The following is a 13672-nucleotide window of genomic DNA, read 5'->3' as shown; positions in this document are numbered from 1 at the left end:
TATATTTTTTTTTCATCTATTAGATTTTGATATTTGCATTCAGAAATTGAGGTGATTTAAATTTTTATCTTTTATTTTTTAATATATATTTTCTTAAAATACTTTTAAAGAGTTTTTTCTTTGACATTTTTATTACATAATACTGGGAATTGTATACCCAGTCTATTGTATAATTACGGGTCTCCTAGTCTTCATAAGAGTACATAAACTGCTGCAAACCCTCAAAAAAACAGTGAAATTTCAGGTTGTGAGGTGACAGATCTACACATCTCCAGACCCAGACATTGAGACATTTGGTCTCCATTTTCTCTGCCAAACCATGCCCCTGGGGTGAGGATATGTGAGCATCCACTCCCACCCATCTCTTTGACTGCTCGTAAAACGTAGCACTGATACGCCCTATTAACTTTCTCAGCACTATACGTGCTGGAGCATGCTTTCCCGGGCTTACATCATGAAAGCTACCAATCTCAATGATACATATCTCCCCACAAGGACTTGTTGTCACTCTAGATATGGGGAAAACCCAGCGTATAACTGCAGGAAAAGGACAGGGAGCCATACAACTAGGGAAAGGGAGAGTGGAGATCCCTAAATAGATCCAATGAGAAAATTGACTCCTGTAGCCCCAAAATAGGTTCTGCACCTATTGCCGAGCAGGAAACCTGGCCCTAGCTGACCCTAAGGCTAGGCCCTAGGTAGGTAGCGGGAGGGGTGAGCACTAAGTCAGCCCCACTACAAACTAAAGTACACACAGGGGAAACAAATAGGGGAATACACTTAGCTACAAGATGACACTGGAGAAAGCCTGGCAACAATCTACAAAGGAACTCCAAGGTAATTACACGCTATAACCAGCAACTCTCTGAGGATCTGAGTGTATTTAAGGAACAGCAAGGAAGTGCAGATCAACAGCAGGCAGGTGAGGATACATCAGGGTCCTAAAGGGAAAGGTATAATCCCCAAGCAAAGTGAGGATCACCGCTGGGTCCTAAAGAGAGAGGAATCCTAAAAGGATCAGTGAGATGTTTGTAAGGCCAAACTCAGCATCCTTCTACCGGACACCGTATGACTGTCAACCCTGACACCTGTGACAGCTGTCTGGCGGCCATCTTACATACCTCCTCTGCCCAAGCTTGGCACCTAATGCCATCAAACAGTGGACTTTCGTCAGAGCATCATCATTTCCATGCAGAGTCCCAGGTCTATGCTCTACATGGAAGGTAAAATGCTGAAGGGCTAGGAACCACCTGTTCACTTGAACATTGTTTTTCTTCTTCTCCCTCATCCACCTCAGCGGGGCCATAGGCAATTTTAATTATAGCAGGATTTTACCTTCCCAAACACATGCAGACTTTAGTCTCTAAGAAAGGATTCACATTAGGTAGGTTCCTGGCAATGAGAAACACCTTATCGTGGCTGCCAGGTATACATGAATTGGCTAATTTATGCGCTAAGATTTCTCAGTTATTTCTATTTTCTAGAGCCGAAGTGCAGTTAAAATTTCATATATTTCATGTTTGCATACTTAGCGTTGCAGAGTGCTACTTTATTCGTTAGTTATGTATGGACATGGTCTGACACTAGCCTGAACTTCTTGCCGAAGAGGTAGTACTTTAGAATGTCCAACACCCACTTGATGGTCAAACACTCCTTCTCCACTATGGAGTAATTCTTCTCACAGCTTCCAACTTAGATACATTATGGGGTGCTGTTCTCCATTCACCTCTTGTGATAAGACAGTGCCCAGCCCTACATCTGATGCGTTCGTCTGGACCACAAACTCCTTAGAGAAATCCGGTGCCACCAACACTGGCTGTTTACAAGGACTAGCTTCAGTTCCTGGAGCCTGTAACGCTGTCTCAGCTTCAGGAGACCACTTAGCCATAGCTGACTTTGTCCCTTTAAGGAAGTTCATCAGAGGGGCGGTTATCATGGCAAATTTAGAAATAAACCAGCAGTAATAGCCCTCAATGCTCAGGAATGGTGTAACCTGCTTCTTTGAGAACTTTATTTATTTGGGGCTTTATTTCGTCCCTGCCTACAACATAGCCCAAGTATTTAGCTTCCTCCATTCCCATGGCACATTTCTTCATGTTTATGGAAAACCCCGCCTTCCGTAGAGCCTCAAGTATCGCATGGACTTTGCTCATTCCCCAATTCTGGCTGAAGATCACGATATCATCCAGGTAGGCCGCTGCGTACCTCTTATGGAAAGTTAGGATCCAGTCCATGGCTCTCTGGAAGGTGGCTGATGCTGCTGGTAACCCAAATGGCATCCCTCTGTACTGGAAGCATCCATCTGGCATTGAGAAAGGCAGTCTTCTCCTTAGCATCTTGGGACATGGGAACTTGCCAATACCATTTTGTGAGGTCAAGGGTGATAATGTACTGAGCCGGCCCTAGTCTTTCAAGCAATTCATTGACACGAGGCATTGGGTACAAATCGAACTTAGAGACCTCACTCAGCTTCCTATAGTCATTGCAAAACTGCCATTCTCCATCTGGTTTCAGCACTAATACTATGGGACTGGACCAGCCACTCTTGGACTGTTCAGTGACTCCCAGGCTCAGCATCCATTTCACCTCTTTCGAGATCTCCTCTCAGCAGACTTCGGGAATCCGATATGGCTTCAAGTTTACCCGGACACGAGGCTCCGTAAGAACATCATGCTCTATGATCTGATTACAACACAGTAGTTCTGATAACAGGTCTCTGTTCTTATGTAATAAGTCTCTGCACTGTTGCTTTTGGGCACATGACAGCGACTCTGCCACCTTGACCTGTTTCAGGTAGGCTTCAGACTTAGCCACCAAACATGGAGCTTTCGCGGGCTCCCTATCTCGCCATGGCTTAATCAAGTTGACGTGCTACACGTGCTAAGGCTTCCTTCTCCCTGGTTGGTGGACTTTATAGTTGACGTTTCCAAGCTTTTCAACTACTTCATAGGGGCCCTGCCACTTGGCAAGCAATTTGCTTTCCGCCGTAGGTACCAGCACCAGTACTTGATCCCCAGGGTTGAAGTGTGTCACCCTCCCTGATCTATTGTACAACCTCGACTGTGCCTCTTGTACTTTGATGAGGTGTTCTTGCACAATGGGCGTCTTCTCTGCAATCCTCTCTTGCATATGGGCCACATGTTCGATTACACGTCTGTAGGGTGTAGACTCCGCCTTCCATGTCTCCTTCGCTACGTCCAGGAGTCCACGGGGGTGTCGACCATACAACAGTTCAAAAGGGGAGAATCCAGTAGGGGCCTATGGGACTTCTCTGATCGGGAACAGAAGGTATGGCAGTAGACAGTCCCAGTATTGGCCATCCTTCTCTACGACCTTTATCAACATGGCCTTCAAGGTTTTACTAAACCTTTCCCCCAAGCCGTCCGTCTGTAGATGGTAGACTGAGGTCCGAAGTTGTGTGATTTTCAGGGTTTTGCACAACTCCCTCATCATCTTTGATCATCTTAGGATCTCCTTACGTAACCCCGTTCTTGAATAGATATGGACCAACTCCTGGACTATACACTTGGCAGATGAGTTTCATAGTGGTATGGCCTCCGGATACCATGTAGCATAGTCCAGTACCACCACGATATACTGATGTCCTCAGTCGGACTTGACGTGGGGTCGCACTAGATCCATAGCTATGCGGTCAAATGACACCTCAATGATGGGCAACGGCACTAAGGGGCTACGGAAGTAAACCACCGGGGAGGTCAGCTGGCAGGTGAGACAGGACCTACAATAGTTCACGATTTCCCAGTGACAACCAGGCCAATAGAATCTCTGGAGGATCCGTTCCTGGGTTTTTTCTACCCCCAGATGACCACCTAACACATGTGTATGGATCATGTCTTACACCCTGCGTCTGTATGACCCTAGAACCAGTAACTGCTCGATTACCTTCCCTCTCAGCTTGGTGACCCGATATAGTAACTCCCCATTCATTGCAAAATACGGATATTGGGTGTCAGTCCCAGGGTCTTGAGCAACACCATTAAGTACAGACATCATCAAACACTCATTTTTGAGTTAAGTCCCTGAGTTGAGCGGTTCCAAAGTATCCCCTGGACATCTCCAGCTAAGTTTCCCCTGGACACTTCCAGCATTATATAAAGCTACCCATAGTGGACTGGTTATGGTTAGCTTTATATAATGTGTATGTTTGTGTATAGATTGGGCTACATATGAGATCTATACGTCCCATACCCTGCCCTGGATTTATTTTCCCAGTGTACATCTAGTTTCATCTATATGGATATATGTATACAATGTATGTGTCTCATGTGAGAGTTTAGGGCTAATAGTGATGGCAATGATCCCATTTATTTATGAACCTGCATGGTATTTTGGTAGAGGGATAGTAATCTTCCCTCCCCTTTCTTTTACCTTGATCTATCTTTGCCCTGATTCAGGCATGAGCGACACAATGTATTCTCTAGTATGGGACATGATATATATGTGGGTTTCATGTATTGATGTAAATCACTGTTAAAATATAATGATACGCTTTATCTGGGTACCTTACTTGATATATATACATCTGCGTTTTTTTAGATGGTTAGGTGTGAATTCAAGCTGTCCCTTTGATTCCATAGTAGGCCACCTGGACCGAGATATAGTTAGATACCTTGTGTTCAAGGGAGTTACAGCTTGGTGGTACCTTTGGCACATATAGCGCATGTGTGGTACTGCTGGGACTGAAACTTAGCATATTTATCTATAGTGCCATAGAGTCACGGTCTGGTGTTATGTTTGGCGCATACCACGCATGCGCTGTTCAGTCACGGCGGGGCGGTGCTCCATGGATGTCTGGCATTATCAGCATCACAGTGCGGGTCATGTGACCTGCGCCCGTGACCTGATGATACCGACATGGAGCGCCAGCGTCGCTTAGTGATGGAGCAACATGGCGGGGTCGCGCCATGAGACAGACATTGGCGCATCTATGAGTGGGAAGAGAGGCATGAGTATACACACAATATTGCTTGTCATTGGACAGGAGATGCATCTGGGCGTGCTTAGCGTTTCACACATGGGAAAGATTATCATTTTACGGGTATATAAACGGTGCTGGTTTAGCTTGTAGTAACCTCCTGATGAAACTGCAGGAAGCAGTGAAATGCATCAGGGTGTAGGATGCATCGACTCGTCTGTTGCCTCACAAGTTATCACCATGACTTCAGGTAAAATTCACATGTCCTGATATTATCTGTTTCAATGTGAATGTTTAGGTATATAGTGTAAAGGGTACATGTTGATAATAGAGGGGTTTTTCCCCCAGTATAATTTAGGTGGCCCCCTTCTCTTGTTACGTATGGCATTTTGTACTGGAAGGTGAAATAGTACTTATAGAAATAGAACCTACACTGTAACACTCACTTTATTTGGTGCTAAATAGTACAGCACAGTAATTTAATGGTGATAGCACTGGGCATTATTCCGGTATTTTAAAAGTTGGCAGCTTGGAGCTGACCCTTAAATGCTAACTAGGTAGTTTGTATTCTGTACTTTTATGGAGTGTCATATATGTATGTCACCTTTTGTAAGGCTCTTCTTAACGTCTTCCTCACGTGTGAGTTAACATCTTGATTTGGGGGTGGATCGATTGCCCTGCCACAGATCGCCTCAGCTAGGAGTTCCATCTGCTGCTTGTGCTGTTGCTGCATCTGCTGCTGCTGCCATATCCATTGCTACTGGAGATTAGCCTGCACCAGTTGCTTTATCAACTCCTCCATGTTGTCGGATATTGCTCCTGCAGTCTCTTTCACCCAGGACATGCGATATCTCTGCAGCAGTCACACTGCCCCTCGGGATTCATGCCCATGTATCTATCACCAATTGTAGGGTTTTGACTCACTTGATTGCAGTTGAGGTAGGCACAGGAAGCAGTTTCATTAGACTGTCCAGGCTGGTTTATTAAGACTGCATAAACCGCTCAGGAAATGAAACAAAAGACAGCCTTTTCCGGCACAAATTGCAGGTTTACCCGCTTGGATTAGTGTCCAGTTCTTAAGTTCTTAGCAAAGGCCAACACACTGGAGATCAACACATACCCAGACACTGAGACATTTGTTCTCCATTTTATGTGCCAAACCACGCCCCGAGGGTGGGGATATGTGAGCAGCCACTCCCACCCATCTCTTTGACTGCTCATAAAACCTGGCCCTGATACACCCTAATAACTCTCTCAGCACTATACGTACTGGAGTATGCTTTCCTGGGCATATATCACAAGCTACCAACATCGATGATACATATCTCCCCTCAAGGACCTGTCCGGCAGCCACCTTATAATATATATAATTTTTTATTGTTATTATTTATTTATTTATATATTTTTTTTATTATCATGCCTAAGCTCGGTTTTGGGGAATCTTCAAAATTGCTAGTTGTATCTTCGAGGCATTATGGTTCAGTAATTGCAGGTTAAAAAAAGCTAAAACTTATTTTGTTTTTATTCCGTTACAGGGATATATGGCACTCATGAAGGAGGATGGTGTTCCGGATGACATGAAAGGAAAGGATAAAATTATTTTTGGAAATATCCATCAAATTTATGACTGGCACAGAGAGTATGTACATATATAAATATATGTGTGTATGTTTTATTACTTAGTGTCACCATTTCCATATTAATAACGAATATCAGGTTTACAAAGTAAGGTTATGTTCATATGTAGCGTTCCTGCTGCATTTTTTACATAACACATTTGGTGCGCAAAATATGTAGTGGTTTACAATACCAGCATAATCAATGAGATTTCTGAAATCTAATGCACATTCTGTTTTTTTTCTCTTTTCATATTTTGAGCCCAGTGTGTCTTTTTACCAAGATGCAGAATGTCAATTCTTTCAGCAGTTTTGCAACGCTTTTAACCAATGCAAATGAATGAGTGAAAAACTGAAGTAAAAATGCTGCAAAAAATGCGTCAAAAATATATTGTATGCTGCAAAAACACCACTGGTGAACATACCTTAAGATTGTGGTGTTAACAAAGTATTTGCCACATCCAGGTTTACACGTTTTCTGGTACCCACACCAAGAAGCTTCCTCACAAATTCCATCTTCCTTAGCAAAAGAGAAAGTGGAACATGTTGTGCTTTTTTTTCATTAAAATACCAGACATGCCAACCACATTGCTTTAACATGGAGTTGATCCGTTTTTTTGAAGAAGTCCAGTTTTCCTGGTCCATTAAAAAAAGCAAAATCTGAATTCTGAGCACCAATATGAGTAGACCGCAAACATATTTTAAGCCTTGCCATACTGAAAAAAAATGTTGCAAGCTTTTAACCCATGTTAATTGATTTTAACACTCACTGGTATGCATTGAAATGATGATAACAATTTGATTTATATGGTGCAATATATTCTGCAGCACTTTACAATTAAGCAGGGACATGTATAAACAATAAAGATATTTCAAAGTAACACATAGCTCAACAGTTACAGGAGGAGTGAGGGCCCTGCTCGCAAGCTTGCAATCTAAATAAAGTGAATAGAGGACACAGTAGGTAAAAAGAGCTTGTCATGTACGGTCCAGCAATTAATATAACAGGGGTTTTCAAATAAGCTGCATGAACCGCCATCAGCTAGTCTAAGTACAGTTACCAAGTGCTACTGGGTACATGGACGAGGTGGAGACAGATGAATAGGAGGGATGAAAAATTACAAATAAGGGAACAAGGAAGAGTTAGATTAGTGAAGTGAGGTGATAGACCTGTCTAAAGAGATGTGTTTTTAAACACGCTTAAAAATGTGGGAGCTAGGTATTTTTCAGTTAGTCTGGGGTAGCGCATTCCAGAAAACTGGCGTAGCACGAGAAAATTCTTGGAGTCTGAAGAGGGAGGTTCGAATTACTGAGGAAATGATGAAACCTAATAACTGTTGAAACAATTGAACTATATTACTGTAAGATGATGTTGGTACGAATCGATTTGCACAATGTGGCCCATCGGACTCAACAGGCCAGGTAAAAGGCTACTGTCATGGCTCCTGTCCTACGGCCACCGATTACTGTGACCAATGGATTGGGTTGTCTGAATCTTTTTGCACCAACTCTACTGTAAGACTCGGTTAGGTTTCAGGTTTTTTTATTTCCAAAAACAAAAGTTCAAATCTTGATATTCACAAAGGGCAATTAATTGCTTTGCCCGCACTCCCTGAATACTATCTCAAATATATATGTGTATATATTGTGACAAGGTCACTGGCAGAATACTGGAGGGGAGATACTTGTCTCTGAGACTTTTTGCTTCAGTCATGTAAAACATTGAGTTTTCTCCTGCACGTTAATATCCAGAGTTACAAGGGCATGCTTTACAGGTGGATAGCTAAGTGCCGGGTGGGAAGCTATCCACCCTATCTCCTCTCCAGGGTGTGGTTTAGGGGCTATAAAAAAAACAGCCTTTTGACTCAAGAGGAGTTCAGTACCTGGAGATCAGCTCCAGAGTGAGGAGCTCATGTTTGGTTGTGCTTACCTGAACCGTGTGTTGTTGCTAATCCTGAGTGACCGGATGCCGGCCGGTGCAAGGACTTTTGCTGGACATTTTCTTACTTTGTTTTGCCATTATGCCAGATTGGCTATGTTTATTTTCATGAACTTTGCATTGGTTTATGCCGCACAATAAACCAAGTGAAAATTTAAAGAGACAGTGTTCCGCGTTTACCTCCATGCGCAGCCGAGTGGGCAGATCTACTACAGTTGGTGTTAGAAGTGGGGTCAGCATTCCCAGCGAATGCGTGTGACTGTTGAAAGAAGCGCTGCATGTCCTGGGTGAAGGCGGCCGTAGGCCAGCAAGTGATGCCGGACAAAATGGAGGATCTGCTTAAACATTTGTTGCAGGCGCAGCAAACACAACACCAGCAAAGAATGCAGCAGCACCTGCAGAGCCAGCAGGAGACAAATAAACTACTGATGCAACAGTTTCAACAACAGCAGCAGCAACAACACCAGTTCCGTCAACAGCAGCAGCATTAACTAGACCAGTACCGACAGCAGCAGTAGATTGAGCTACTTGCAGGGGGTGGTTTGTGGGAGGCCGGCAACCCCTCCCCCAACTCCAGGTGATGGTCATACGTCCGGAAAACGGTAAGGCAAGCCATGCAAAAGATGACCTCAAGGGATAATATGGAGACATTTCTGACTGTTTTTGAACGGGTTGCAGAATGAGAGAGACTTCCACCAGAACAGTGGGCAGAGGTTCTGGCTCCATATTTGTCGGGTGAACCCCAAAAGGCGTAATATGACTGAGAACTGCAGGATGCCAAAGAATATGCCAAACTAAAGACAGAAATCTTGGCACGCCTGGATATGAATATGGCAATGAGAGCCCAACGAGTCCACCACTGGGCGTATGCTGGCGACATACCCCCTCGGTCGCAGATTTTTGACCTGCTGCATCTCGTTCAGCAGTGGTTACAGCCAGAGTCTTCCACTCCTGCCCAGATCGAGCGGGTGGTGATTGATAGGTTCATACACTCGCTTCCTAACTTGGTACAGACTTGGGTTGCCCAAGGCGATCCCCAGAATGCAGACGACCTGTTTGGCCTAGTAGAGAGGTACCAGGTCGTTCAGAAATCCCTCGGGAAACCGGGTACCGTCACTTCCCATACTGGGATACCCAAAAGGGGGTGGGTTCACCACAGAAGGGGTTCAGAGCCACAACTGGGGGGTGTCCCACTTCCTCTGAAGGTGCTGAAAAGACTTCTGTGAGGGATGTCGTTTGTTGGCGGTGTCACAACCCTGGCAGCCGCCCGGTGTCATATGTCCCCTGAGCCCATGGACTGCAGCCTAGGCAGACGGTGTTCATATTATGCCTATCCTGCCTGCAGTGTGGATGGTTAACCCGGCGAGAGGCCGCAGGCGTGTGCCGTTTCCATTAATGGAGTAAGAGTGCTTGGACTATTGGATTCTGGGAGTCTGGTGACCCTAATTAGTGCCAGCCTTCCCCACCAGCTGATCCCTACCAAAACTGTTGGCGTCCGCTGCATACATGGGGACGCCAAGAATTACCTGGTGGCCAGTGTGAGAGTCAGAACAGACTGTGGCGCCCAATCCCACGAGGTTGGGGTGGTCAAGGACCTGATAAATCCTGTCATATTGGGGCGCGATTTTCCCTTGTTCTGGGACTTGTGGGGGAAGGGATCCAGACTGAGTCATGTGGGCAAAACCCACGAACCAAGAGAAATACCCCAGTCGACATCGGAAGTGGATGAGTTCCCACTGTGTGTCCTTGCCGGCGATGAGGAAGAGACTGTGACCGAGGTGGCCGACCTACCTGAATTAGAGGTGCCCGGAGAGAACTTTGGGTCAGCTCAAGTTTGGGATTTAACCTTGAAAGGGGCGTGAGACAATTTTACTGTTTGTAATGGTGTTGCTCAAGAGCCGGGGACGGACATCAGGTATCCGCACTTTGCAGTTCAGGGGAAGCTATTATACCGGGTGACTAAACTGAAAAGTGAAGAGATAGTGGAACAGCTGTTGGTTCCAGGGCCATACCGTTGGGGGGTGTTAGACATGGCCCACTCACATATTCTGGGGGTACACCTAGGGGTTGAGAAAACCCAGGAGAGAATAATGAGGAGGTTCTATTGGCCAGGGTGTTACAGGGAAATCTTAGATTATTGTAGGTCCTGCCTCACCTGCCAGATAACCACACCCACCTCCCATTTCCGTAGTCCCTTAGTTCCACTACCAGTGATAGAGGTTCCCTTTGAGAGAATTGCTATGGACCTAGTGGGGCCCTTAGTCAAATCAGCCCAGGACCACCAATACATTCTGGTGGTCATGGACTATGCGACTCAGTATCCAGAAACGGTACCGCTAAGGAACTCATCCAGTAAGTGCATAGCCAGGGAAATTGTCCATATATTTGCCAGGACCGGTCTGCCAAAGGAGATACTAACTGATCAAGGGACCCCGTTCATGAGCAAGGTAATAAAGGAGCTGTGTAGGTTCCTCCATATTTCCCAGCTGCGAACCTCCGTTTATCATCCGCAGATAGATGGCCTAGTAGAGCGCTTTAATAAAACCCTAAGGCTATGTGCCCACGATGCAGAAATGCTTAATATTTTTTACGCTTCTCCCTGGCAGGAAAAACGCATGCGTTTTTTACATGCGTTTTTCCCGCCAGGTAGAAGCGTTTGTCAAGCGTCTTTGCATGCATTTCTGCATGCGAGTTATCAAGCTCTTTTCCAAGCGATTTTAACATCACTTGGAAAAGTGCTTGACTACTTGTTCACACTATATAAATCCATGCAACCGGCATGGATTTATAGTAGTATGACCAAGTTAGTTAAAAAAAAAGAATAAAAATGGTAAAAAATAAAAAAATAAAGCTTTTATTCACCTTCCTTTGTCCTCCCGGTGACGTCATTGAGTCATGTGATGGGTCACATGACTCAGTGACATCATGACAGGTCCTTCACAACAGCGCAAGCATTGCAAGAGACCGGACGGAGCGGACAAAACACCAGGAGGACACCAGAAGGTGAGTATAAGCTTTATTTTTTATTTTAAATTCTTATTTTTACAGTTTCTATGGTACCCAGGTCTGGATGAGAGTCTCCTCTCCTCCAGACTTGGGTACCATCCGCACATAGAAACGCATAATATCCGTGTGTACAAATGTACTGACACGGATAATATGCGTTTCAATGCAAGACAATGGCGGCGATTACACTGCGTGTCTGCAAAATTAATGGACATGCTGCGTATTTGTCACGGGTGTGTTGCCACGAAGATCGTCACGAGTACACAGCCTGACTTCTCGCAGCTGACTTGTTGGTGCTTTGTGTTTCTCGGCAGTGAGGGAGTTAATTCTCTCTCTCTCTCTGGGCTAGATGAGGTCCAGCCTCGCCCAGCTGCAATCAATACTTCTGTAGTGAGACTCCTTCATATACCTGCTGGTCTGTTTGGGAGGTGTCGGTGAAAGCATTTCATTCAGACTGACAGAGCGGATCGTGGTGTTTGGAGTTGCTGAGATAAGTGTATTTGGAAGTGTTTTTTCCCTTTCCTCGCTTTATCATTTATCTCCTTTCCCGTTGGTTTTCCCTCTGTTGTAGTTGAGAAGTTGTTTGTATGCAAGGTGGTTTTGGTTTTTCCCTTGTACTGTCTCGTTCGTCTAAATACTGTGTTTGGGCATATTATTTCTTGTTCCCTTTGGTTGTGATCGGGGTCCTTCTCAGGACTAGATTACTGAGGTGCAGGGATCTTCAGGAGGTAGGGGTTACGCTGGCGGCCTGGACCTCTGTACCTTTAACAGTACCTCCAGGTTGAGGGATTAGTCAGGGCCCCAGCTTAGGGTCAGCTTAGGCCCCCTACCTCCAGTATACAGAGACAGCGTGACATTATTTTTGAGCACAGCATAAACGCTGCGGAAAAATCCGCAGCATGGGCATTGACATTGCAGCTTGTCATTGGGGACCATGGGGGGCGGATTACCAAGCGTTTCCCAAGCATTTATGCTGCGGAAATTCCGCAGCATAAACGCTTGGAAAATGCATAGTGGGCACACAGCCTAAAAGCGATGCTCAAGAAGGTCATAGAAAAGGATGGATGTGACTGGGATTACCTGCTGCCATTCCTGCACTTCTCGATAAGGGAGATTCTGCAAGCCTCCACCGGTTTTTCCCCTTTTGAATTACTGTATTGATGACTTCTGCGAGGGCTCCTGGATATCGCTAAGGAAACCTGGGAAGCCGAGGTTACACCAGACCAGAGCATCATTAAACATGGTGCTCAGATGCAGGAAAGAGTGATGCCTATCGTGAAGGTACATCTCCTCCAGGTGCAGGCAAAGGTTTATAACCGATCAGCAAGGCCGAGGCAGTTCCAGCCTGGGGACCGTGTTTTGGTCCTAATCCCTACCGTTGAGACCAAGTTCCTGGCCAAATGGCAAGGCCCGTACGATGTGGTGGAGAAAATCAGCGAAGTTAATTATAAAGCCAACCAGCCTGGCCGAAGAAAGCCGCATCAAGTATACCATGTGAACCTGCTCAAGCCGTGGCGAGATTGGGAACCTGGGGAAGCTCCTTGCCTTGGACCTGCTCCCGGAGGCAAGGTGGAAGAGGTCACGATAGCAGAGACTCTATCGCAAGCCCAGAAGCAGCAATGTAGAGAACTGCTACAGTGGAATAGGGACCTGTTCTCTGAGTTGCGTACTCAGGTGGTAGAGCATGACGTGCTAATGGAGCTGCATATACGAGTGAACCTGAAACCCTACAGGATTCCTGAAGCATGCCAAAAGGTGATTGCAACCGAGGTGATAAGGATGCTAGACTTCGGGGTGATAGAGGAGTCGAAAAGTGGATGGTCGAGTTCCATAATCCTCGTGCCAAAACCTAATGGGGAGTGGAGGTTTTGTAACGACTATCGCCGACTGAATGAGGTGTCCAAGTGTGATGCATACCCGATGCCCGGCGTCGACAAACTCATCGAGAGGCTTGGACCGGTGAGATATATCACCACCATTGACCTGACGAAGGGCTACTGGCAGATCCCCATGTCTCAGACGGCCAAGGAGAAGACGGCTTTCTTGCAACCTGATGGGTGTTTTCAATACACTCGGATGCCGTTTGGACTGCAGGGGGCCCCAGCCACCTTCCAGAGGGCTATGGATCGGATCCTAGCCCCACATAAGTATGCCGCAGCCTACTTTGACGACATT

General features: G+C 45.7%; 1 protein-coding gene and 1 long non-coding RNA gene across 8 annotated transcripts in view; one reads left to right on the top strand and one right to left on the bottom strand.

Moving 5' to 3' along the window:
- Positions 1 to 13672, top strand: part of LOC141265383 (triple functional domain protein-like) — a 1868493-nt gene that overhangs the window by 1526817 nt on the left and 328004 nt on the right. For all 7 annotated transcript variants that reach the window (XM_073678400.1, XM_073678401.1, XM_073678399.1 and 4 more), the window contains one exon: positions 6472 to 6575. In XM_073678400.1, coding sequence (XP_073534501.1) covers positions 6472 to 6575 — 104 coding nt within the window. The remainder of the gene's footprint in view (positions 1 to 6471; positions 6576 to 13672) is intronic.
- LOC141265384 (uncharacterized) overlaps positions 1 to 13672 on the bottom strand; it is a 147222-nt gene that overhangs the window by 117449 nt on the left and 16101 nt on the right. The gene's annotated exons all lie outside the window — the stretch shown is intronic.

The sequence above is a fragment of the Phyllobates terribilis genome, unplaced genomic scaffold, assembly GCF_046119375.1.
Source record: "Phyllobates terribilis strain yellow unplaced genomic scaffold, ASM4611937v1 Scaffold_4__5_contigs__length_816908805, whole genome shotgun sequence".
Lineage (NCBI taxonomy): Eukaryota > Metazoa > Chordata > Amphibia > Anura > Dendrobatidae > Phyllobates > Phyllobates terribilis.
The sequence above is the reverse complement of the archived record's forward strand: the minus strand, read 5'-3'. Positions and strand labels throughout refer to the sequence as shown.